Here is a 26,069-nt window from a genome sequence, read left to right on the forward strand (position 1 = left end):
GTGGAAAATGGATTTTATTCATATTATTTGATATTTGCAAATTAATTCTTCAGTTCAAATTTGGAAGCCAAAGTAGCTTTAGGGTTATAAAAAAATAACTGATGACTAATTCTTCTCCCTCACGCTGGGATATAGTCCCACAGGGCATGACAACCCTCCAGTACCTCACCAAAATGGACATGTTTTAGGTGGGAGCCTGAAGATTCAGAATCAATGGGCTTTTTGATTGTGTGGGGCATGTTGCCAGTGGAAAACATATCCAGACCATAGTAATACTATCACAATCTTGAAAGAACAGTTGTTGTATAGAAGCAACTATGACAACAAATGATTTTAGCAAATTAACAGTACAAGTCTAAGGAGGTACACTCAGCTAATAATGCAACACTAGGAACATGCTGTTGAATTTTGGTTATATTTTCATCTTTAAACCTAAAAAGTAATGCAAATGGTTCAAAAAAAAATGGGAAGAATGAGCTGAATCTATTCATTGGGAAAAAAAGGAAACAGGAGAGAGGAAAAAACATCCATTTTCAAAATTATGAAGGAATTGATGCTAGCATTTACGCTGAAGCAGAAGAGAAAATAACTTGAGGGCATGGTAGGGCAAACGTAACTCAAAAGACTCCTACTTCATATTCAGGTTTGTTAACTTATGGAATACACTGCCACCTAGTGCAGTGAATAGAGATATACAGAACACAAAACAATAATGGGCACATTCTACATTCAAGGAGTAGAATGATGAAGGCTTTACGTGACAGCAAAGAGGACATGAGGTGGTGTGAATAGGATCTGCATAGGCACCTAAATGAGAAAGACGAGAAATAAAAAAATTAACCCACCTTGTAGGGTGATCATCTTTTCTCAATAGGAAACATTCACCACACTAGCTGAAATTAAGCCAGGCTGGATCCTTGAAACTAGTGTGGTTATATGTAAAGCCGCCACATGGAAAACCCTCCATACATTTATCAAACATTGCCGTTTGGATTTGACAGCCATGGATGATTATGCTTTGGCAGAACTGTTCTAGCAGCTGAGGTATCTGACCCCTCCCAAAGACCTCCCCTCCAGCATTGTGTGGAAGATGTTGAATGAGGAAAAAAGCTTCTCAGCTCGACAATCGGAAACGATTTCCACATCTTAAAAATGCAGAACTAACTATGATCAGGGTAATTCCTGATTATAGATGCTCAAAGTCGATAGCCTATACATAGCACTAGTAACTAATTTGAACAGTGGCCCAAAGAACTTCTGAATGCAAATGCTTTTTCATATAAAATCAAATTCAAAATAATGAATGGTAAAGAGAAGCAGGAGTTATCCTTGGCTCAGTGGTAGCACTCTTGCATCCAAGTCAGAAGGTCATGGGTTCAAGCCCCACTTCAGAGACTTGAGCACATAATCCAGTCTGACACTTCAGTGCAGTACTGAGGGAATGCTGCAATGTCAGATGTTCTGTCTTTCAGATGAGATGTTAAACCAAGGCCCCATTGGCCCTCTCAGGTGGTTGTAAAAGATTCTACGGCACTATTCGAAGAAGGGCAGGGGAGTTCTCCTGGTGGCCAACATTTATCGCTGAACCAACGCCTAAAACAGATGATCTGGTCAGGTAATTCATTGCTGTTTGTGGGACCTCGCTGTGCACAAATTGGCTGCCGTGTTTCCTACAATACAACAGTGACTAGACTTTAAAAGTACTTCATTGGCTATAAAGCACTTCGGCATGTCCTGAGGTCGTGAAAGGTGCTAGATAAATGCAAGTTCTTTCTTTGTTTATAACCAAACCATTAAGCCATTGTTAGTATGGTTCTTCATACTATTTTGTAATAACGGGTAAAACAACAGGATACAGTTGGAGGCAAGTGTAACAAGGAGAGATGTCGCAAGAATGTGATTCTGGTTTGTTGCTGGGAGTCACTCATTACAATATTAGCTGATGGTTAATATTAGCTAAATATTAAACACATGATTAGACCATTTACCTTGAATAGGCAAAACCTGCGTGGATTAAATTTGTCCTTTCCCTTTCGGTCTTCCAAGGATAGGAATTTAATTAATTGCTCCATGAATTGTGGGTCAGAGAACTGATCATAAATTACTTGCTCTGCCTACAAAGAAAGATATTTAGAAGTCATTAACTGTGCCTGTGCAAAAGGACACAGAGCTTCAGGCAAATCATACCAAAAGATACAAAAGGTACATTTAATTAACATGCAAGTAGTAGTTTTGCCTCGTTATACAACAGAGCTTCATTAGAAGTTGTTTAACTTGCTCCAAATAAAAATCAAGATGGTATATTTAGCTGTAACACACGTCAACTTTTGACTGAACTCTACCAGAGCTTTCTTAATTATTGCATCAATACCAGCCTTACAAATAGTGTATGCAGATATGATATCAGTCATGGAAAACTCCTAATTCGTTGCCTTCAAGAACTATCGAGTAGCCTATGTTGTAGAACTTGGTGAGGTCCAAGGGGGTATATGTTACTATATGCTAGACTTAAAGGGGAACATTATTGGAGCAGGGAAGGAGAGAAGGAGAAGTAGAGGGAGGAGGGGGAGAGAGGGAGGAGGGGGAGAGAGGGAACGGAGGAAGGGAGGAAAGGAAAGAAGGAAGGGAGTATTTTTTAAATGTAAAGGAAGGAGTATTTTTAATGTATTTTTAATGTAAAGGAAGCAAGCAGCGGTCGTGCGGATCAACGATCTTCTCAGTATTAGGTGACCATTGGAGAGGATGACCAACTGCTGCTGATATCGATATCCAACCAGTATTGAAATTTACATCGCTAAAGGCTTCCTCATTGGCATCCCAGGCAGAGATACAATGCAGCTCTGCAGTACTGCCATGGAGCTGCTTGCTGATGATATCATCATTAATGTTAGTCAAGCATCTTTTTTCTGGCTTGCAGAACTGACATAACATTTCCGATAGTTACGGGAGGCGGGGAAAACCTGGCAAGGCTGGGGACGTGGAGGTCCTGCTGAATTTAATGGTAGGACATTATAATTTTTTTTGTCCATTTCCCGCACGGCAGCCGGCCAAAATTGATAGGCGGGCCGGCTGCCGGGCGGGAAAACCAGCTGCTGGAGGCCGCAGCCAAGGACACTTGGAGACAGTCACCTGCAATCGGGTGAGGGGAGGGAGCGAGAGATCGGGGCTTTGTGGGGGGGGGGGGGGGGCGGTGGGAGGGGAGGGTCAGTGATTGTGGCAGGTGAGAGAGGCCGAGATCAGCAGAGAGGAGGCCGAAGGCTTCCCTAAGGGGCCAGGGGGAGCACTCCAGCTCCTCCTGGCCCACGAGACGTACTTGTAAAAGGCACTTACCTTCTTGAGCTGGCAGCTCCCGCCTCCCTCATGCCGCTGGGTTTCCCAAGCCCTGGGAAACCCATGCAGCAACTGTTAAATTGAAATCAGGCTCCCAATTGCACTGTGGGAGCCTGATTTAAATATGTTAATGAAGTGTCCCGCTTCTCGATGGCAGGACATTTGCACAACACGAACCCGCCGCCGTGAAAATGGCAATGGGGATGTCCGTGGCAGATTGGGGGCGGGTGGGGGGAGAGGTTAATATTGAGGCCAACAATTCTCTTGAAAGCCATCAGCAAGAGAATAAAAAGGCTGATTTGCCCCAGTAGGCTCTTTGAGATCTTTAATGATTCCCCCCTGTTATGAATAGAAAGTAGAAGAATTGATTTTGAACTGAAAATATATCCCTTTCAGTAGTGTTCCTTGTAAATGAAACAATTTAACACCACAGCTCAGGCACCAGTCTGCTCTCAGGTTCCATTAATGGCACTCTGTAGGTATCTGACAGGAGATGCAGGCATGACCAAAGTTGACAACTCCTCAGGCAATTGCTCATCAGACTTCAGCTGAGAAGTGGTTTATACAGTGTGGTTCGACCCCACCACTCTGCAGTACAATAGTTCCTTTTGCAGCAACTCATTTTGCCACTGAGTCACCTACTCTCCCAGTAATTCTACTTTAAATTAAGATACTAATCCTTAATATGCTTTGCATTACTTTTTCACTTTATAGGGCATTTTATTCTTTGCATCCTTTTTTGTATTCTCAATGTGACACGACAACAGACCGTCCTGAAGTGTTGGCTCCTAGTATAGAAATGGAGTTATTCCAGGATGCACATTACAGGAGCAGTTGAGGAGGGAAGTGCCACCACAAAACGTCAAGCTTCATGGCAGAAGAAATTAAACTGTAAAATATATATTTTTAAAAAAAACGTGATATACTCATGTTTTGAGAAAAATGTATGGCAAAATTACTTTGTATAGAAAGCAATAGCCCTTCAGACTTTCCTTCTCCTTTAAAGAGTTTCTAAATGTAATCTGGAAAGTGAAGTAAGAATACTATGATCATCCCACAACTAATTACTAGTTATTAATTAATATGGTTTAAATCTAGTCTGATGTTTTTGTTCAGTTGATCAACCAGCTTTGGCAATCAGTACAGGTATCAATTCTCAGCGTGCTCAATCATTGATGATTCATAACCGTCACAACTCTAGATTAACAATTAGCACCTATTTATTGCAGGTTTATCAAATAATCCTGAATTGATTAATGGGAAAGTCTAACGAACTTTTACCACTAAAACATTTCTTACCTCCGACATTTCTTTTCTACTCCTTCCTAGTTTAGGTTGTTGGTCCACTGGGGCATAAACAAGCAGCTTCCTAATTAGGAGAGAAACACTTGAGGTTCTCACATGCATCCATCTTTCAATTGTTTTTTAAAAACACTTTACAAGACTTCATTTTCTCCGTAACATGCTCTGATACAGAAATACTAACATACCAGACATGACGTCATGCTTTGCTAGAACAATAATGACATTGATGTAAGTAATAACATGACTTGTGTTAATGTATTATTTTGACATAATTTCACTTGATTTTGAAGCATTCCGCATTTATAACGGGATAATAGGGAAGTATTTCCAACTCTTCTAATATGGAAAACAAAAAGTACTTTAATCATCCAGACAGGTTAATTTCAGAGTATGAACTTTTAAGGAGTTGAATGCAAAATATTCCTATAGCTTACATTTCCAGGATAACAAAACACCAATCATATTCTCCACTTACTGAGGCCATGTGTAGTACCCCCAGTGGGTCTTTTCCACAAATAAACAGGCTTCCCATTCATCCTTAGTCCGTGGCAAATTGGAGCTATCATAATGGAGCCACTTGTTATCAGGCCTATCTCCTGGCTGGATTGTTGTTGGACAAGGTCCATCTAGTTAGGAAGTGTGCACAACACAAAAACACACAGTATTCAGGAGAAGAAGCTTAAAATAAAGATTAGAAAGCATTAAAGTCAAAGTATTTGTTTCAAACTTTCTCTGGTGAACCCAATTGTGGAAGAAAATCTGAAAATAATAATCATAAATATATAATTTGAGATGTGACTTATGGTAAGTGTAACATGCTTGAGAGGAGCAGGTGACTTTGGACCAATGGTTTCCAAAGCTTTCCACCACTGAGGTTTTCCTCACTTCATGTCTGGGCCTGTGGGCAGACTAATTAATAGAGATGGATTGCTATAAGTAGTCACCAACTCCAATATCGTATCATGCGACTACCAGGATGGTAAAAGGCGAACTAGACGGACCTTGGTCTTTTTATCGTCTAGCAAGTCCTATGTTCCTGTCATTTTAGTAATATATTCAGCACACCACATTATTTTCACCAACATGTCAATTTTATTTTTATTGTGTGATCAATGTTTGAAACATCCTTATTCACATCTTTTTTTAATACTTCCAGTGAGCCTGATCATGCTAAATAAAAACTTTTAACAGCCAGAAAAACAAATGTTTGAAATGTTTTTAACAAAAAATTTGCAGATAAATCTGTTTTAAGGGTTTTTGGGATATGGATGCTGGACATACAGCCAACAACACTGATATCCAAGTATAGGTGAGATAGTGGAAGCACAAATACCATGCCAAGTAGGCACAAGCAAGAGAATTCAGAGCTGTGATCATAAAATCTATCAACAGGATAACGCAAGAGTGGACAGTTCCACCCAAGTGTAGTGTACACTGAGTGTCAAATGATCATGTCAGCTTCTTTCCTGCTCATAGATCATAAAATTCAGCATAAAGATTCATTTTGTATGATAAAGATTGCAATAGTTCGTGGTAAGGTAGGGCAGAGGTAGAAATTAAAATTAAATGCAAGGTAAGATTTATGTTGGAAGTGCCTTCTACAAAGATTTGAATTTGTGTCCAAAGACACCACATATGGCTCATTAAAATTTTTCAAATTAATGTTTGAATTAATAATTAACAAAAAGCTGTTGAGGCTAGGTCAATTGAAAATTTCAAAACTGAGATTGATAGATTTTTGTTAGGCAAGGGTATTAAGGGTTACAGAACCAAGGCAGGTAGATGGAGTTAAAGTACAGATCAGCCATAATTTAACTGAATGGCACAATAGGCTTGAGGGGCTGAATGGCCTACTACTGTTAAAACGTTTCTATGATAATCATGTTCTTTTAGGTCAATTCTCTTTACAAATGAAGACAAATGCTAAAATCTTGTTGCCACTTTTCTCCCCCATAGTCACTGACAAATAAAATGATTGGACAAAATTGTGAGGTTTCCACAATTATTAAAACTTGTGCTATACCTTATGAACATTCAAAGTTAGAAATAGGCAATTTGTTCAAAATATTTTCATTTCTTTAAAAAAAAAGTTAAATACTCTATAGTAAAAGCTTTAACTTTTAAACAGAAATGTTATCAATTAACTTTTAAACAGAAATGTTATCAATTCTGAGAGGTCAATTCTACTTACTAACAGCATATGGGTCAATCTCTATTTTTTTGTGAGGTCTCTTCAACTGCTTCATGATGCCAGCCATAGCAGATATTGCCATCTACAGATGAAAACAAATAGATTCAAGCACTGGTCACATTTGTGAACTTTTGAGTACACCACATAAGACAGGCATTCTGGCTGCTTATTCTTAAGGCCCCAGCAATATATTGTGTCCGTGTGTAATCTAAGATATTCAAAACTACCATAGGAACCCCTGGTTGCAAAGCAGTAATTTCAGTCACTCCCAGTTCCATATAATATTTGCTGTGGAATTTATTCCATTTCTGATTTTTTTTTTGTCATAAGATGCCTCATAATGAAAGTCGATGACCCTCCACATGGTTAATGTATATATAATAACACAAACAATGAAGGACCAAGAATTATGTCAAATCAATTTATCCGGCAACAATCAACTCATTTTAAATGGAGAAAGCAACTGATAGGAAGTACTCCTGTACATCTCTAGCTGTCAGCAGCTTTAATTGTCTATTAGACTCCATGCTGACTTGGATTGGTATGGTTGCACTTCCCACTAGTGCAACTGCTCCAGAACAATTACCCTCCACATACTTTTTGTGTTGAACTTCTGTTTTCAGAAATGCGAAGTATACCAAGTATAGGAAAACTGGGTATAACAAATACACAGCAATCACCCCTTCATTTTTCTTCTTCAGCAGGTTTACATGAAATTTTGACCATCTTGCTACCATCTTGGGTTAGCCCTCCACTAGAGATTTTTTAGCTCCTTCTACTTCATCCTCTCTAAATACAGTTAATCTCATCACTGCCCTCCTTTTGTGCCTCCTGACTCAACAGGATTTTAAAAAAAATTCTTGCCTAAGGAAAATATGACAATTTAGACCTTTCATTTAATTTTTTTTTCTTTTCAATTTATGTATCTACTGAACTGCAGTTCAAAGACACCTAGGTAATCAGGAGAGTGGAAGGGCATTGGCTCTACAATCTTTGAATTCAACGCTAGTAACTGAGAAAAGATTCATTTAAATTTTGCGATAATTCTCATGCTTGCTGGATGAATTGGTACTTTGGTTCATGTTTTCAGTACCAGCATTACGATTTAGGCTGTTGGGAAATGATCTTCCATTTTACTTGCACAATGATGATAAACATCTCAACTGATCTTGCTCTCTGTCACTGTTTAAAGGGGTTGTCATTTAGACAATACCCTAGGTCTATACAAGGCTTGAATATACTATTGGCTTTTCCACACGCAGCTGTACTTCGCTGTTATGGCACAGTCTCAACCTCTTAACATATAAAGCACAGATGCAGACGTAATGGGAGATGGTTCAGGAGGAGAGTTATGTACTCTCTCCATCTGCAACAGGAGAAGTAATATTTTGAAACGTGGCTCCTTTTCTTAGGCTATTGTCAGCAGCTATCTTTTGTGTTCAGATAGGCAGCAGCACACTGTGGAGTTTCGAAAACCAACCATGCAACCATTTACCTGGGTAGGTATACTTTCCCTTCTTGCCTATTATTCAGCATCATATTTATGCATATTTCCTTTATCGTTGTCCTACTGATTAATGATGTATTTTAATAATTCACTTATTTTAATTGATTCTAATCATGCAACCTCCCTGTTGGAATATTGAGTGCTTTATGCCTGCAGTTTCCCAGTTCCTTTACTTCTTAAAACTTTAAAGTAATTATAAAGGTCTCCTGCTTTGTAAAATAAATTTGATTTTTAATTTCAGTACCATAACCTCCTGTAGACCCACCATTTTGATTCTGAAAATTGCCAAAGACACTCATCTGATATCAGCTATAAGCCTGATAAAATCCCATGGTGATTCATCCTTCATATTTCTTGCAGTTGATGAGGTAAGCCACAGACTTGAAAATTAAGTAAAAATATCTAATTCTTCTCTTACCAAACATTAAAAGTGTGACATTTACAACACCAAAAAAAAAACTCCCTAAAAACTTACCTTCCGGACAACTAAGGCATCATGATTGAGACTCTGTATGAAGAATTTGATTCCTCTCGTAGGCAGTGGTAAGTCATCTCTCAGCAACAGGGAGAGGAAACCAATGGCTATTTGTTCAAATTTCCATGGTCTAAAAAAAAGTCAAATAGTTATCTGATCAAAAATACAACACTTTTAAAAGATTTGTTAAAGGATGTTTGATGGCAAACATACAAGAACTAATGAAAACACTGCAATGTTAAAAATGCCCACTTCTGTGCATCAGTTCAGTAACAAAGTTGTTCATTTCACAACAATTTGATCATCAATCCTGAAAACTCATTGCTGTCAAGACTCTCAGATACTATATAATGTATAATGATGCATAATAGTTCTTATTTTGGACATTACATGAGACACATCTGACCATGCATCAGGTCTGGCATCATTCTTGTGATTCATCTGCCTATTCTTCCACCTCTGGATACTATATGAGGATGAGTATCCCAGCATAGATAGGTATTGGAAAAATATATCTAACTTTTTACCATAGTGATAAATTGTAGGGAAAACTGCATCATTTAGAGTGCCGAGAGCAGACTTTGTACCTCAATGTGGTATTTGCCACATTTCCTTCTGATTTTGCCTCCTTCCTAGTCTTCTCCTGGAGGCAGAAACTCATTGTGGAATAGTTCCACGACCAGCAGCAGTGTTCCAGACCCTCGCACAATGTTATTATTCACGCTTGAACCCGAACAGTGAATGAAGATAGGCTAAATGACTATTGGTCTATCAAAGCCAAGCCAGATACCATCCTCATCCAATGTTCACATTGATGCGCACTGAATAGAGGTTATTGGGCAGCATCAGGAGTATGAACGATGGCCAATTCTTAGCCCAGGGACACCAAGACTAATTTTACACCCATGCGTAATGTGGAACTGCTTCCAATGGAGGCAACTAAGCGTGTGCACTCTGGTTGTTGATCATCCCCAATGTGTAAATCCCATTGCTGGCCTGTACAGGGAGACAGAGCTCAGTCTGTGCAACCAGTGGCAGCCATTTAACCTTTGCACTTTTCCTCTGGACACAGGCAGCAAATCCATCTCCTGAGGTTCACTATTTGTGCCACCTGATTTATATTGCAGCACTGTTTCTGAACTGCCAATGAAAAGCTGCCTTTGGTGACTTCCCCCCAACCTTCCCTCTCCCTGCATGAAAACAGCCTGGACTCTGCCTCCCTAAACTGGTGGCTGAGATCAAGTAGAAACATGGCATGCTCGGAAACTAAAAGACAGTGGACAGCAAACCAAGATAAGGTGAACAGTGCTATCAAACTAAAAAGAGATTAGCGTACAGTTTAAAAACTTACAGGTTTCGCTGGTCAAGAAGGTCCAACAAGATACCGATTAGTTTCTCATAATTCCTAAACAATAAAAAGAATTATCTTAATGAAGAAAAACGTTAAATGTACCCCTAAATTTTATTTTACTGACAGACTCAACCCAGATTGTCCCCTACATACCGTAAGGACTCATTATTTTTTGCCAATTGACTCTGGACTCCATTTTCAATCTCCTCAGCAGTGAGAAAAGGCAAATCAGAACCTGGGTTTTTTGCCTGAGATAAGGATGCAGAAAGCTCCACACAGCGATCTGAAATCTGAACAGAGTGGGTACAGGTTTATTGCTAAATAACCTTCAAAATCTCAATGAAATAGTCAGTCGCGCTGCCCAAAATATCAATAGAGCTATCAACTGTGTATTTGTAAATTTTACTTATAGGGCCATTTCCTGGAATACTCTTGCATGCATTTTTTTCCATTTTTTGTACATTTACAAATCAAAATTTGACAATGCAAATAACCAACAGAAAGTGCAGATCGAGTGCACAAAGCAGCCCGTGAACACCTGAAGAGGGCCATTTTGCCTTCTCCTAGCCCCACCTGACTTGACATGAAATCATGTGGATTTCTGGGTTCAGATCATTATTTCGATCAGATGCTTTCTGGGCACAGATCTGCCCCCTGACAAGGCCTTGCAACTGGAAATGTTAGTGGAAATCCAACTGCTGCTTTAGGTCTCAGAGGTCTATAGTAGTAAACTATAGTAAAGGCTGCTATCCAAAAACAGTAGCCAGAGGACTTCAACTCCAAAAATGATGTCTATCACTTGTAACTAAAAGGTACTTATCTTTTTTTCTGGCTCCACCTTCTTGCTACTGACTCCCTCAGATCCTCCAATCTGAGAGGGGCTGAGCACAGGGGCTAGGGCCCACTTCTTGCTGAAGGCCCACCAAATGGGAAGCTGCCTTGTTCTGGGAGGAAACTAAGATCTGGCTCATTTGCATGGCTGTGCCGCTTAGAATATAACTGCTCCAACCCCCACCACTAGTGCTCCCCAGAAAATCTCTGAGCAACATAAAGGGGGCAAAGACTTGGCTTCACACTTGAAAGTTGAGCATTCCCCAGACGCAAAGGAGAGGAAAACTGCCCCTAAAATTTTGTGTGTCCAATTACAGCATCAATAATTACTTACTCCAAAATTTAGGCCAATGGTTTCATACTGTCTATGTATCTTCTCTGCAAGATCATCGAACAGACGAACTATGGAAGGTTTCTCCAAAAACATTGCTTTGCTGAGCCCTGAAGAGACTATAGCCGGCCATGTTGCAACAATGCAGTCCCAATCATGGAGGTTGGCCAAACAGACTCCATTGTGGTTCCCAAGAAGACAGTACAGGGCACCCTGTTTTAAAATACACAAAGAGAAATGCAATTGAAAATATATATTTGAAACTGCTTGTAAGAAATTTGTAGGAATAACAGAACAAAACATTAATCATTACAAAGAAACAAATTTCAAATTGAAATAAGAAAGCAAACATTTCACAACTTCTAATCAAGGTACAAATATTTTGGCATTAGATATTTGTAGAGACAATCTGGAGCACTCTGGGTCAACAAAGAATACTATGGAGCATATCAGGCATAAAGAAGATTTTTGGAAACTACTGACAGGACCTGAAAACAGAACAACTGTCAAAAAAAAACTAAACTCCTGCAACATTGTGAAGGAAAGCATAACACACCTGCATGAACTCCACCAAACTGAGATGGAGAGAATACATGATCTTTTCAGATAAGGCCACCCTCCATAACCTTTCAACCAAAGCAGAACACTGAGACTTTGTGTTCTCTGAAAACAGGCTGGATACATCAATATGCAGTAAAAAGGGAAGCTATCAGGTATCACACACTAGAATATAACGGAATTACCTGAAGGGACATCAACACACAGTGAGGGGGGTTGGGTTCAGGCATAAGGCTAGTCACATGAACCTCAAAATCAAAGCCCAAAATTCTTGGACCTGTGAACATGTCCACAAAAAATGAGAGACGGTTTCAATCTCACTACATCCCCTTCAATACATCAGTGAGCTCGGGTCATCAATGTGAACATAAGCTGGTACACAGGTCTTGGATAGGATCTTCAATTTCCCTTCACCTAGGCTATTGCATATAGAAAATCAGACAGTGGCCTATAGAGAGCCTCTTAATCCTCATCTGAAATGTCTGGTGTTAAAAACCGCCTAGCACTCCTCTCAAAACTGAGATGAGTTCATCAGGTCCATGGAAAACAAAACAGAATAGAATAGAGCTGCGAAATAAGCTCATCTTCATAAACAGAAACTTACATTATAAAGCACATTTAACAAAGCAAAAAGTCCCAAGGCCTTTTACAAAGAGGGAATGATCACTGGGCAGGAGTTGGAGAAAAGACCAAAAGCAAGGTTGACAAGATAGGTTTTGAGGAGGCTTTTGAAAGCAAGTAGAGATCCAGAGAACCAGGCCATCAGGGCTGAAAGCTCTGCTATTGGTGGTGGAATGGCGAGTGGCAGAGGATGCATAGGAAGTCAGCGTCAGAACAAAGGGGATTACAAGCTAGGATATAGGGCTGAGAAAGTTGCAGTGATAGGATGAGATAAAGCCATGGAGGGATTTATAGATAATGGTGAAGATTCTGAAATAAATGCATTGGGTGACAGAGAGCCAGAGAAGATTGGCAAAGACAGATAATAGGCAAGTGGAACCTCGTTTGGGAGGTATAGTTCTAGATGAGCTGTAGCTTGTGTAAGGTTGGGCTTGGAAGACTTGTGAAAGAAGTCAAGCCTGGGAGTGACAGGCATAGATGAGGGTTTTGGTAACAGTGTGGTTAAGATTGAGGTGAGGGAGTAAAGAGACAGGAGTTGGTTATCATGATTGACAGGATGTACAGTTTAAAGCTCAACTTAGGTTTAAACAGGTCACTCAGATTCTGTACTATCTAATTCAGCCCGAGTTAGCAACTGGGAAGGGGAGTAGAGTTGAGGACTAAGTTAAGTCCAGAATAGACACCTTCCTAGAAATCCTGCAAGAGGGTTCCAGCACAAAAAAGGGAGATAATCTTTAAAAGAAAAAAAGTGTTGTGAAGAAATGAAAATGTAACAATTTCCTCCTCCAATGAATGTGAGATGTAAAAGACCTGGCTCATGCCAATGATAAAAACCCTGAGACACAAGTGAAGGGGCTAAATAGGATTTTGTCTCATATAGGGGAGCCAGCAGAAAGGCCCCACAGAATGTGAAAACGATCACAGACAGACATCATAGCATGTTTACAGGACTACTCGCAACAGGGTGGGATCTCACAAATACATGGACAGTACAGCAGGAGGTGACAAAGGCATGGGTGAGGATTCGATTAGATTAAGAGAGGTGAGAGGTGGTCTTGGTGAAGGCTGGAGAGCAAACGTTCCATTCCCAGTCGAGAATTTACAGGGAATCAGATAACCAACCCAACACAAATGTAAATTGCACAACTCACTAATAGAATAGGAAACAAAGGAATCCTATTCTTCACTCTTCCCCTTCACCCTCTGCACCCCCCGCCACCAATCCACATGACAAATCATTGCAGCAACTAAAATCTGAGACAAGGGGGCTTGTGCTTCCAGATGAAAAACAATATCCAGCAATCAAGGTCCACAAAGGTACATCTCAGTTCACAGACCAGAACCATTTGAAATAGGTAAATTTATTCTTCTTCAAAACTCAATGTTCTCTTAAAGAACTAGTGGAAGATGGGCCCAATGATATTACAATCCATTTCTACAGTCTTGAAAACAGGATTAAAATTGGCACAGTAGAGGTGGAGTAGATCTAGAGTGATTTGCACCCCCAAATACAAAACTCTGAACAGATTGAGGGAAGGAAAGGAAGTTACGAACTGTTGGAGATGAGGACAGTCCCAAAACCATAACCTCTGACTTGATTTTATTCCCCAAAGGCCAATTGTTGTGCACAGTCCAAAACATAAAAGGATGGAAAGTGAGAGACATAAATCATCAGCATGGAATAAGATTCTGTCCTGCCCTCCATGTTTTGGTTAATTTGAATAAAGCAACTAAAGGTTCATTCTCATGACAAAAAGTAATGGGGATAATTGCAGTCACAAATTCTGAAAAACTCAAAATCAAGGAAACACAATCTATTCCACGCAACCAATTAGGGAGAGAGTAAAGTGTGAAGATCAAGCTGACAAAATCTCCAAAACAGCTCTCAGAAAAGATCATGCAACTCTATTGAAAGCCTTCTCCAAGGAGAACAATAATTGTAACTAAATTAACAGTTGAATCTTTACATAATCCTTCAATGTAAGACTCTAAAGATTGTAAGCAGGGAAAAAATGTGCATAGTTATCAAGTTCTTATGCAACATTTTTAATGAACCACTCTATAACACGGTCTTTGAAACAGATGAAAAAGTATGCTACAGGCAGAAGGATAATTTCAGATGGGATTCTTAATAATGGGAGAGTCATCAACAAATTGCTGTAACTGGACTGGTATAATAAAGGGATACTCTATGATCTTTTAATTCTTTGTCATACAGCAAAAACTTACTTTCAATTGTTGCTGGCTTATATTCTGTTTGTCAGGACTCAAGTATTCCAGCACCAGTGGAATAAGATCTCGACAGCAAAAATTATAAGTCCCCAAGGCTGTGAAGAAAACTAGCTGAGCTTTACTACGAACCTGCAAATACATACATCATTATGAGAAAAAGCCAAACTATTTTTTTCACAACATAAAGCAAACTTCTAATTACAAACATCATTCTATTATTAAAATATTTTTTGAATGACTCATTTAAATCAATGAGGAACATAATGAATTGTACATTATAGATATTTACACATTGAAAGGAAAAAGAACATTCATAAGACTCATTTCAGTAGGCTGCACTAAGCTGTCCTATTGAAAATGTCACTGAATAAATGCCTATGTTTCATATCAAAACAAAATCAGATAATGTTGCAAATACACTTTGGCCATAACCTCTCATTAGACCCGCTATGTATTTACAGCAGCTTCTATTTTTGTTTCAGATTTCTAGCATTTGCAGTTTTGCTTTTTCCCCCCCCACATTTGTACTAGGTTTTCATATTATTTATTTCCTTAGCAGATGATGGATATTTCTGAGGTTTACAGGGACTTTCTAAACTAATTTTCTCTACCAGTCTTTATATGGCACATGGAATTAAGGGTAATGTGGCTGCAAGGATAGAGATCTTTGGATGGCAGAAAACAAAAGGGAGAAGTAAAATGAAGCTCCTTGGACTGGAAAGTGATGTTTCATTGGAGCCTGTGCTGGGCTCACTTCTATTTACTATATACATAAATGACTTGGATTTAGGAATATTGAAGTTTGCTGATTGGGGGGTCGGATATGGCAAACTGCAGCAAGGACTGGGAAAAACTGCAGGAAAACATGTAGACTGCCGGCTGGGTAGATGCTGTTCGATGTAGATATATGAGTAATACATTTTAGAAGTAAGAATAGGGAAAGGAAGTGCACCTTAAATGGTGAGATTTTACACGGAGTAGAGGAATCTTGTGCAGCTGTACTGGTCATTAAAAGGTGGCAGCACACGTATTTAAGACCATAAAGGAGGCTAACAGAATTCTTTGTTTTGTATCCACAGGTGTAGAATACAAAAGCAAGGAGGTAATGCTGAACTTGTGCAAGACCTTAGTTACGCTACAGGTGGCCTATTGTGTACAGGTTTGAGCACCCCATTACAGGAAAGGTATAAAGCAATGGAAAAGGTGCAATGTAGATTCACTAGAATGTTATCAGGAAATGGAGAGTTACGAAATTATTTTAGTTTTGTAAATTTAGTATTGGAGCTGCGAAAATTGAGAGGTGGCCAGAAAGAGATCTTCAAGATTATAAAGGTTTACAAGTCCATCTGCCATGGCATTGTATAAAGGGAGTCAAACCCAAGTGCAGTCTTCAGGTGAAGAGGGATTAGAAGACGGGAAGTAATTTGACCTAGACATGCAGATGTAATTCAGTTCCCATTCTTGAAGTCATTCATTCTGGGATCCTTATTTTTATAATATTACTTTGATTTTATATAATTAAAGTTAAATAGCAAAACTTGTGGCAATTTGGGAAGCAGAGAAGTAAAGTTGGTTGGACCATAGCAGTTTCTTGCAATACAGGCTGAGGATCTGGGAGATGCAAAACTGAGGTGCTACGCTGCCACCACTGGCAGGAGGAGGTCATCACAGCATGACAAGTTTACACAACAACTTGCCTTTATATAGCATCTTTAACGTAGTAAAACGTCCCAAGACGCTTCACAGGAGCGTTATCAGACGAATTTTAACACCCCGCCACATAAGAACAGGTGACCAAAAGCTTGGTCAAAGAGGTAGGTTTTAAGGAGCATCTTAAAGAAGGACAGAGAGGTAGCGAGGCGGTGAGGTTTAAGGCATTGCCATTATTAACGGACATGGAATTTATAATGAGAAAGCTTGACACAAAAAAGTGCGGCAAAACGGTTTAAGTGCAGACAGATTTAACATTTTTAATATATTATAGGTAACAGGGTAAATAGTGAAGATTGTTTCCATGGGTTGGCAAGATGGTAATGAGAGGGCACTAAATTAAGACAATTAAAGGAAAGATTAGAAAAAGTTTCTTTGTAAAACGGATAGTTACAATGTGAAAATTCTCTGCAACAAACATTTTCTGAAGCAGTGCCCTTGAGTGCTTGTAAAAGGGTATTAGATAATTGCTTGAAAAATAAGAATATTAAAGGGTATATGGGGAATGAGCAGGAGAGATACTCTGTATCAAATGGAGAAAAATACTGCATTTAGATGGGACAAATGGCTTATTTCTATAATTCCAAGAATGAAAATAAGTCACCTGACTGTATGTACTTGTAGACAAAAGCAGGAGATCTCGCATCAGGTCACGGTGCACTGTTTTGTATTCACACCCTTCAACAGTCAAAGTTCGTAGCTGTACACAGGAGAAACAGAACAATGAGAACCTGATGCAAATTGTAATGGTTTAACATCCTGAAATCATAAAATTCAAAGATTTAAAGTTCTCTCACAAACATTCTTGCATTAAAATGAAGTCAAAACTTTTAAATGCAATGGGAAACATATTCACATTAATTCAATCCAGTGAGATAAACACCAGGTTTAGTTATTTAAGAATGGGCATACCTCATGCTGCAGCATAACTCGATCAATCAGCAGCGCTCGAATATGTTGTTTCTTCCCATGTAGCTATATATTAAACGATTAGAAAAGCAACTTAACCATATTTTGAAAACATCTTTATATACAATATTGCAAAATGTATTTATTTACATAACATAATATGGAGGCGGACAAAGAATTAGCTGAAGTAGAGGAAGCAGTGGGTACTTGTTAAGGGAATGATTATAAGTTGGGGAGATGCACTGAGTGGCGTGCACCATGAATCAGTGCCAGGGCTCCTACTGTTTCCGATCTACATAAATGAACCCTAGTGTCAGAGGATGGAGTTATGAAGAAAGGTTAAAAACGTGGACTCTTCAGCTTTGAAAGTATGCAAATGAGAGGGCACCTTTTAGAGGTATATGGTAAAAATCTGCATTTATACAGTGCCTTTACCCTAGCAAAACATCCAAAGGTGCTTTACAGAGAGGAAAAAAATAATAAGGAACAGACATCAAGGTGGGTAGAGCTAAGAGAGCGAACCAAAAGTTTGATTGAAAAATTAGGGTTGAAAAGGTGGAGAAAGAAAAGGGAACATTGGGGTTTAGCAAGGGAGTTCCAGAGAGTAGGACCAAGGTTTAGCCATAAAATGATGAGGCAAAGGAATGGGGAGATTCACAGAAGGCTAGAGTTGAACTGAAGGATGGGGGAAGGGACTAAAGAGTGTGAGAGGTGTTGCAAGACTGAAGGAGGTTACAGAGGTAGGGAGCAGCAAAGCAACAGAGGGATTTTAAGACTAGATTAAAGATTTTAAATTCGATTCAGTAAGCCAAAGTATGAGTTAGTGGGACTTAATGTGAAATAGGACACAGACTGAGCTTTTGATCAGTTGGAGTTTATGGAGGGAGAAAGCTGGGAAGCTGGCAAGGAGGACATTGCGGAGAAAAATTAAGACCAGAGGTGACAACAGCACGAATAAGAGTTTTAGCAACAGTGGATGAGAGATGGGGCAGAGGTGAAAATCTAAGAGGTTCTGCTGAAGGATTGGCTATGGGACTTGAAACTCAGCTCAGGGTCAAACGGCATATTAAGGTTTTGCACACCATATTTCAGTTTGATTGAGTGGCAAGGAATGGGATAGAGTCAGTGGCAAGGACAGGGAGTTTTTGACAAGGGCTAAAAACTCTGGTTTTGGTCCTTTACGATGTTCTGTTAGAGGAAACTTTGGCTCATCATTTAATAAGTGACAGCCGAATACCAGAGATGGTCGTGGGAAATGGTGGAAGAAATCGAATGTTGTCAGCCTAAGTTTAGAAATTGAAACGGTGTCTGCAGATGATATCACCAAGGATTAGCATATAAATAAGAATGAGGAAATGGTGGAAGAGATAGAATGTTGGCAATGTATTGGCTGCACTGGGACAGGCAGGAATGGACCTATACAAGGGCAGACCCAAGGAACTGGATCAAAAGAAGAGAGACTGTGGGGAAGGATGGTGTGGTCGGATGTGAGCAGGGCAGAAGTTGGACTGAAGCTAGTCAAACAAGGAGTTGTGGGAGAGGTGGTCATAGATCAGATATTAAGTGGAACAAAAAAGGTTAATCCAGAGCATTATTTTAAATTAAACCACGACAGCAGAACAATGGGACATAGGTACAAACTGATCAAAAGCGAGTTTAGGAATAATGGCAGGTGTTCCATGTAGAGTAGAGTGGCGGGAAAAACTCTTGTCGTTTGATGCCATGATTCAGAAGGGCATCAAAGATTTCCGTGGAATGATAAGACAGATGGGCCAAATGATCTCTCATCTGTATATATCTTTTTGAATAAAAAGACTAACTCTCCCCCGATAAAAGGACATTTACCAATGAATAGGACTTGTGAATACACAGCACACCAAAACCGGTAATGGAAATTATGACAGAGGGGAAATAGTGAGTTCGTGCTCAGCAATTGAATAACATTCCTAAGAAATGTACCACTCATTCAAAAGGTGAATTATAAATACAATTCTACTCTGCATCTTAATCTAACTAGACCACCATATTTAGAGTCTCCCCAGTCTTAGATACTAAATGAAACATAGTAAATATTTTTATTAAAAGAAAAAGAGTTATCAATACATCATCCTTACCCTGTTCTCCATGGATTTTTTCACAAGGTTAAAGCTTTTCCATCTGGAGTCAAACTCATGCTTATAAGAACCACGAAACTGCAGCAAGTCTCCCATAATCTGAAATTAATATCGTAATATTTGTTTAACATTTATTTGTAAGATGCATCAATCCCTTCTCCTCTTCTGAAGGCAGTGACTCATACTGAAGTATGGTTCTATTGGCACAACCTCCAACCACTATCCTATGGTCATTCTTCATTCGTGAGCCTAGACAGCGAGCATCAGAAGACTATTTTGGCTGTGCAGAACATCACACTGTATGACCATACCATCACGAGCATATATTCTCCAGAAAAAGTCTTTGGACAGAAATTAGGAGGAGGAAACCCTGACTGATCTCTTCCCTAGCCCAAAGGCACTAAGGTCAATTATAGCACCCAACTGCTGCCCTTGCTGAGATCAGTATACTCAGGAGAGATTTAAATATACAACCTTCCTGGTTAGTATGACTCAATTCCACACTGGGCAGTTCACTTGCCAACTGAGCCATTGTGGCAGTAAAATCTTTTTAAACTGGTTTCCATTCTCACCTTAATTATTACGAATAAGGACTTTGTGTCATCTTCAGAATTATCCAACATGTGATCTAAAAGAATAAAGAACAAGTACTTAACATTTTTTCCAGTGTTTTATTTGTGTCTTTATATTTGTTCTGGCTAAACAAGAAAAAATTGCTTTTACAATAAGAAGCATTCCACTTCCTAACCACTTTCATGCACTTTAAAAATGTGAAAGAGGAAACAAAAAAAGCAGCTGCTCACTGTACTGGTTTACTCCTTATGTCCTAATCCGCACTCTGCTAAATGTGCTGAATTCTTTAAACATCACAAATGCTGGGATTATAATTTTAAAGGCTATGTGACTTTTATTGGTAACAAGTTGTTGAAAGGAAAATTTGAAACAAAAATTAACTATTTTCAGAGAAAGAACATAGGTTAGTAGTAATCTTAAATTTGGTTTAAAAAAAACTTTCATCTTGTATCATTATAAACTCTAGAAAATGATGTTCCTAGACTCCAAAAAGTTTCACCTGAAAGGCTACGACTTAAAGCGGTGGGATTCAAGGTAAACCTATAAACGGATAAGAAATTGGCTGAAGGATAGAAGCAATGGATACTTGTTAGGGGAAAGTCGTCAGGTTAGGCAGTGGGATAACTGCTGAGTGGGGTGGCCCAGAAAAATCGGTGTTAAGAAGCCTACTGTTTTGCATTCTCTTTTAATGACAATACCGAATCGGGGAAGGGGCTACTAAATTTGAAGAGATAGTCAGAGACCAATATAAATTCTAAGTGGGCAGAACCATGACAGATAACATTTAATATGTTGAAGTACTGGACTAGCAACTAAGTCATAAATTCAAATCCCCCCATTACAAGCTTTTCAATTGAATTCAATAAATCTGATAATTTGAGCTATGACCAGGAAAAGTGATAAGGAAAGCTGCTAACTGGTTCATTAATATCATCCAAGGAAGAGAACCTGCTACCTCTAGGTCTGGCCTACATATCACTCCAGTCCCACAATATATAGTTTACTCAACACCCTATGAATTGGCCTGGAAAGCCACTCAGTTGTAAAGCCATTGCTAAAAAAAAATTAAGAAAAATCTCAGATGATCCATTGTCAGTGACGCGGGGATTACCTTAGGACAAGGCAATTCCAACTCAGTTGACCTTGCAAAGTCCCCCTCACCAACATCTGGGGACTGGTACCCAAGTTGGGGAAGCCGTCCCACAGACTTCTCCATCTCCATTCCTCGGTATGTCCTGTTTTACCAGTTGAATAAACCCACCAGGGGTGGGGGCACAGTGGTATACAATTGAGTGGGCTTGGAAGTCCTCAACATAGACTCCATGAAGTCTCATAGCTTCAGGTCAATGACAAGGAAACCGTATGCTGATTACCATCTCCTGTCCCCTCAACTGATGAATCTGTACTCCTCCATGTTGAAGAAAACTTACAGAAAGCACTAATGGAATGTACTCCAGGTGCAGGACTTCCAACATCCACCACCAGAAGTGGCTCAGTAGGGTCACTACCGATTGAGCTAGCTGAGTCCTGAAGGACTGTCAGGTGATGAGAAAACTAACGTGATGCAATAACCAGCTTGACCATGTCCTCACCAACCGATCACAGACATATCTGCCCATGATAACATTGGTAGGAGTGACCACCGCACAGTCTTTGTAATGACAAAGTCTTGTCTTCACAGTGAGGACATACTCTATTATGTAATGTGACACGACTCGCATGCTAAGTGGGATAGAATAAGAACCGATCTAGCAGCACATAACTGGGCATCCACGATGCACTATGGGACATTCATCAGCAGCAGTAAACTTGTACACCATCACAAGGTGTAACTTCATGGCTCTGCCTATCCCACACTCCTTCATCACCATCAAGCTGGGAGACCAAACCTGATTCAATGGCGATTATAGAAGCAAATACCAGAAGCAACACCAGGCACACCTTAGTACAAGACACCAGCTTGTAAAGTTAGAACATCGGCACGCTAAACACCAAAAGTAGCAGGCCACAGACAGAGTAAGCAGTCCAACAGCCAACGGATCAGAGCAACTCTATGTAGCTCTACCATATCCAGTCAACAATGGTAGTGGATAAATCAGGAAAGTAATGGGAGGAGAGGGACCAATAAATATCCCCATCCTCAACCATCACAGAGTCCTGATGTGGAGATGCCGGTGATGGACTGGGGTTGACAATTGTAAACAATTTTACAACACCAAGTTATAGTCCAGCAATTTTATTTTAAATTCACAAGCTTTCGGAGGCTTCCTCCTTCCTTTCGTTCACCTGAGGAAGGAGGAAGCCTCCGAAAGCTTGTGAATTTAAAATAAAATTGCTGGACTATAACTTGGTGTTGTAAAATTTTTTACAATCACAGAGTCCAGCATGTGAGTGCAATCGACAAAGCTGAAATGTTTGCAAGTGTCTTCAGCCAAAAGTGGCAAGTGGATGATCCCACTCTGCCTCTTCAAGGTTCCCACCATTGTAGATGTCAATGTCCAGCCACTTTAATTCAGTTGACATGGCATTAAGAAGTGGCTGGGTACACTGGACACAACAAAGGCAATGGACCCAGGTAACATCCCAGCTGTAGTGCTGAAGTCCCACACACCAGAACTAGCCGGCCTCCTAGCCAAGCTATTACAGTGCAGCTATGACACTGGTCTCTACCTAACAATGGGGAAAATTGCCCAGATATATCCTGTCCACAAAAACAAAAACTTAACCTGGCCAATTACTGCCCCATCAGCCTCCTCCTAATCATCAGCAAAGTGATAGAAGAAGTCATCACTAGTGCCATCAAACAACATCAACTCATAAATAACCCGCTCACTGATGTTCAGTTTGTGCTCTGCCAGAAGCACTGTCCCTGACCTTGGCACAACCTTCATCTAGACATGAGGATGAGGATAAGAGCTAAATGTAAGAGAAGAGGCAACAGTAGCTGTCCTTGGCATCAAGGCAACAAGTACTTCTCTATGTTGAACACCACTTGGAGAAAGCACTGGAGAAAGTACCACCACTGATCAAGCTGGCTGAGTCCTAAAGGACATAGCTGCCAGACTCGGCGCAAGACTTCATTACCGCTTTGGTCCAAATATGTACACAAGACCTGAATTCTGGCGGTGAGGTGAGGCAGCATTTGACCGAGTGTGGCACAAAGGTACCCTAGTAAAACTGAAGTCAATGGGGATTGGGGGAAAACTCTCCAGTGGCTGGCACAAAGGAAGATGGTTGTGGTTGTTGGAGGGCAATCATCTCAGCCCCAGGATATCGCTGCAGAATTCCTGAGGGCAGCATCCTTGGCCCAACTATCTTCAGCTGCTTCATCAATGACCTTCCCTCCATCATCATAAAGTCTGAAGTGGGGATGTTTGCTGATGATTGCGCCGTGTTCAGCTCTATTTGCAATTGCTCAGATAAGGAAGCAATCCATGCATACAGCAAAACCTGAACAACATCGTGGCTTGGGCTAATTAGTGGCAAGTAAAGTTCGTGCCACACAAGTACCAGGCAATGACCAACTCCAACGAGAGATTAACCACCTTTCCTTGACATTCAATGGCTTTACCATCACTGAGTCCCCCCATCATTAATATCCTGGGTGCCACCACGGACTAAAAACTCAACTGGACCAGCAACATAAATGGCATGACTGCTAGAGCAGGTGAGACTCTGGGTATTCTGCGGCAAGTGGCTCACCTCCTGACTCCCCAAAGCCTCTCCATCAAGCCACAAGTCAGGAGTGTGATGGAATACTCTCCACTTGTCTGGATGGGTGTAGTTGCAACACTCAAGCAGTTGATACTATCCAGGACAAAGAAAACTGGTTGATCAGCACCTCATCCACTAGCCTAAACATCCACTCCTCCTGCACCAGCTTACCATGGCTGCAGTGTGTACTATCTACAGGATTCATTGCAGCAACTCACCAAGGCTTCAGGTGCATGGAAATACTATCACCTCCAAGTTCCCTTCCAAGTCACACACCATCCTGACTTGGACATATATCATCATTCCTCCATTGTTGCTGGGTCCAAGTCCTGGAACTCCCTACCCAACAGCACTGTGGGAGCATTTCACCATGCGGACTGCAGTGTTTCAAGAAGGCCTCTCATCACCACCATTGATTGGGCTAAGGAAGGCTGCCCCGAGGAACTTCGGTAGCGATGTCCTAGGGCACCAGTGATTGACCTCCAACAACCACAACCTTCTCAAGGGCAACCAGAGATGGGCAATAAATGCTGACCTTGCCAGCGACAGCCACATCCCAAGAATGAGTTAAAAAAAAATTGCAAGTATGGCACCAAAGAGCCCTAACAAGAATGAAGTCAATAGGAATTCTCTTCAGTGGCTGGAATCATATCCAACGGTTCCTGTGGAGCATAAACGCCTGCATGGACCAGTTGGGCTGAATGGCCTGTTTCTGTGCTGTACATTCTATATAATTCTATGTAAAAAAAACATAAAGAAAGATGGTTGTGGTTGTTGGAGGTCAATCACTGGTGCCCTAGGACATCGCTACCGAAGTTCCTCAGGGCAGCCTCCCTTAGCCCAATCATTTTCAGCTGCTTCATCAATGACCTTATCTCCATCGTAAGGTTGAGAGTATGGCTGTTTGCTGATAATCTACAGTGTTTAGCTCCATTCACAACTCCTCTGATAATGAAGCAGCTTATGACAACCTAAAGCATGCCCTGAATAACATCCAGGCCTGGTCCGATAAATGGTATGTAACATTTGCACCACATAAGTACCAAGCAATGACCATATCAAACAAGAAAAGTCCCAACCACCTCCACCGACCTGCAATGACACTAGCATCGCTGGGTCTCCCACCATCAACATCCTGGGGTCACCACTGACCAGAAACTTAACTGGACCAACCATATCACCATCGTGGCTACAACAGAAACTCTGAGACAAGTGGCTCACCTCCTGACCTGTCAATGCCTCTCCGAAATCTACAAATCTCAAGTCAGAAATATGATGGAACACTTACCACTTTCCCACCAGCACACTGTGACCACATTACGTATTATTGTGGGATGCACTACTTCAACAAGCTTACTTTGACAGTTAACGCAGAGAAGGGCAAGAGCAGCAATGTCATGGAAACGAAGTTCTCCTCAATACCCATCACACAATATCCTGACTTGGATGTATACTTCATTATCACAGCAATGAGATTAACGATCAGTTAACATGCTTTGGTGGTATTGGTTGAAGAATAAATGTTGGCCAAGACATCAGGAGGCATTACAAAAACACTCCTTTTAAGCAATTCGTGCCATAGTGCTGCCATCTGATTTAGGTAATCTTCACCTACTTCACCAAGTGTACGGTTTTGCTATTTTTTCTCCTGCTTCTTGGCAAGGGAATGTTATACTCAGATTTTTTAAATGCTTTTATTTTTGATTTTCATCAGTAGTTGGCAACTATATAAGCAAGTGCATAAGAAAGCATGGAACTCCATTAAAGAGGAGCTGAATGATCCATAATACAATGCATAATACATACACACACGCATGCACAGATTGTCCAGGATACATTGATTTATAATAACAGGGGTGTTATGCCATGCAGGGCATTATATTAGGACCACTGATTTATGGGTTTTGAATAAGTCAAATTTTGCTTTTACTACATCATTCTGCGATTTTTGCTGTTGCTTTCGAGATCAAATTACCAGATTCTGTTTATTATTCTGTAAAAACTGTAAATAAGTGGCCTTTATTTTACATAGATTCCTTTACCTTCATAATCAATTTTATCCCTAACCATTTCTAAAGCTGAGGCTACACACCAAAAGTGGAATGCAAGATGTACCAGTGAAGGTAGGTACCTAGGGAAGGGAATAGGTCTTTAGCTACACTTGGTGTGGGAGGGGGGGAGGGGGGGGTAGTCCTTGACTTTGGTAGCACTGGGGGAATGGGGCACATTGTCTATGGCCTGTTGAGAGAACAGGATTGTGAGGTTGATCCTTTTTCTATGTTCCTTACTTTCTTCTGTTAGATGATCATCACTGGAA

General features: G+C 40.3%; 1 protein-coding gene across 3 annotated transcripts in view; it reads right to left on the reverse strand.

Moving 5' to 3' along the window:
- LOC137324564 (proteasome activator complex subunit 4-like) overlaps positions 1 to 26,069 on the reverse strand; it is a 163,713-nt gene that overhangs the window by 46,498 nt on the left and 91,146 nt on the right. For all 3 annotated transcript variants that reach the window (XM_067988995.1, XM_067988994.1, XM_067988993.1), the window contains 13 exons: positions 20,038 to 20,093; positions 19,466 to 19,564; positions 17,355 to 17,417; positions 17,047 to 17,142; positions 14,730 to 14,861; positions 11,325 to 11,534; positions 10,313 to 10,449; positions 10,160 to 10,213; positions 8,809 to 8,938; positions 6,827 to 6,908; positions 5,111 to 5,261; positions 4,630 to 4,699; positions 1,989 to 2,114 (listed from right to left, as the gene is read on the reverse strand). In XM_067988995.1, coding sequence (XP_067845096.1) covers positions 1,989 to 2,114; positions 4,630 to 4,699; positions 5,111 to 5,261; positions 6,827 to 6,908; positions 8,809 to 8,938; positions 10,160 to 10,213; positions 10,313 to 10,449; positions 11,325 to 11,534; positions 14,730 to 14,861; positions 17,047 to 17,142; positions 17,355 to 17,417; positions 19,466 to 19,564; positions 20,038 to 20,093 — 1,406 coding nt within the window. The remainder of the gene's footprint in view (positions 1 to 1,988; positions 2,115 to 4,629; positions 4,700 to 5,110; positions 5,262 to 6,826; positions 6,909 to 8,808; positions 8,939 to 10,159; positions 10,214 to 10,312; positions 10,450 to 11,324; positions 11,535 to 14,729; positions 14,862 to 17,046; positions 17,143 to 17,354; positions 17,418 to 19,465; positions 19,565 to 20,037; positions 20,094 to 26,069) is intronic.

The sequence above is a fragment of the Heptranchias perlo genome, chromosome 8 (assembly GCF_035084215.1).
Source record: "Heptranchias perlo isolate sHepPer1 chromosome 8, sHepPer1.hap1, whole genome shotgun sequence".
In the NCBI taxonomy this organism is placed as follows: domain Eukaryota; kingdom Metazoa; phylum Chordata; class Chondrichthyes; order Hexanchiformes; family Hexanchidae; genus Heptranchias; species Heptranchias perlo.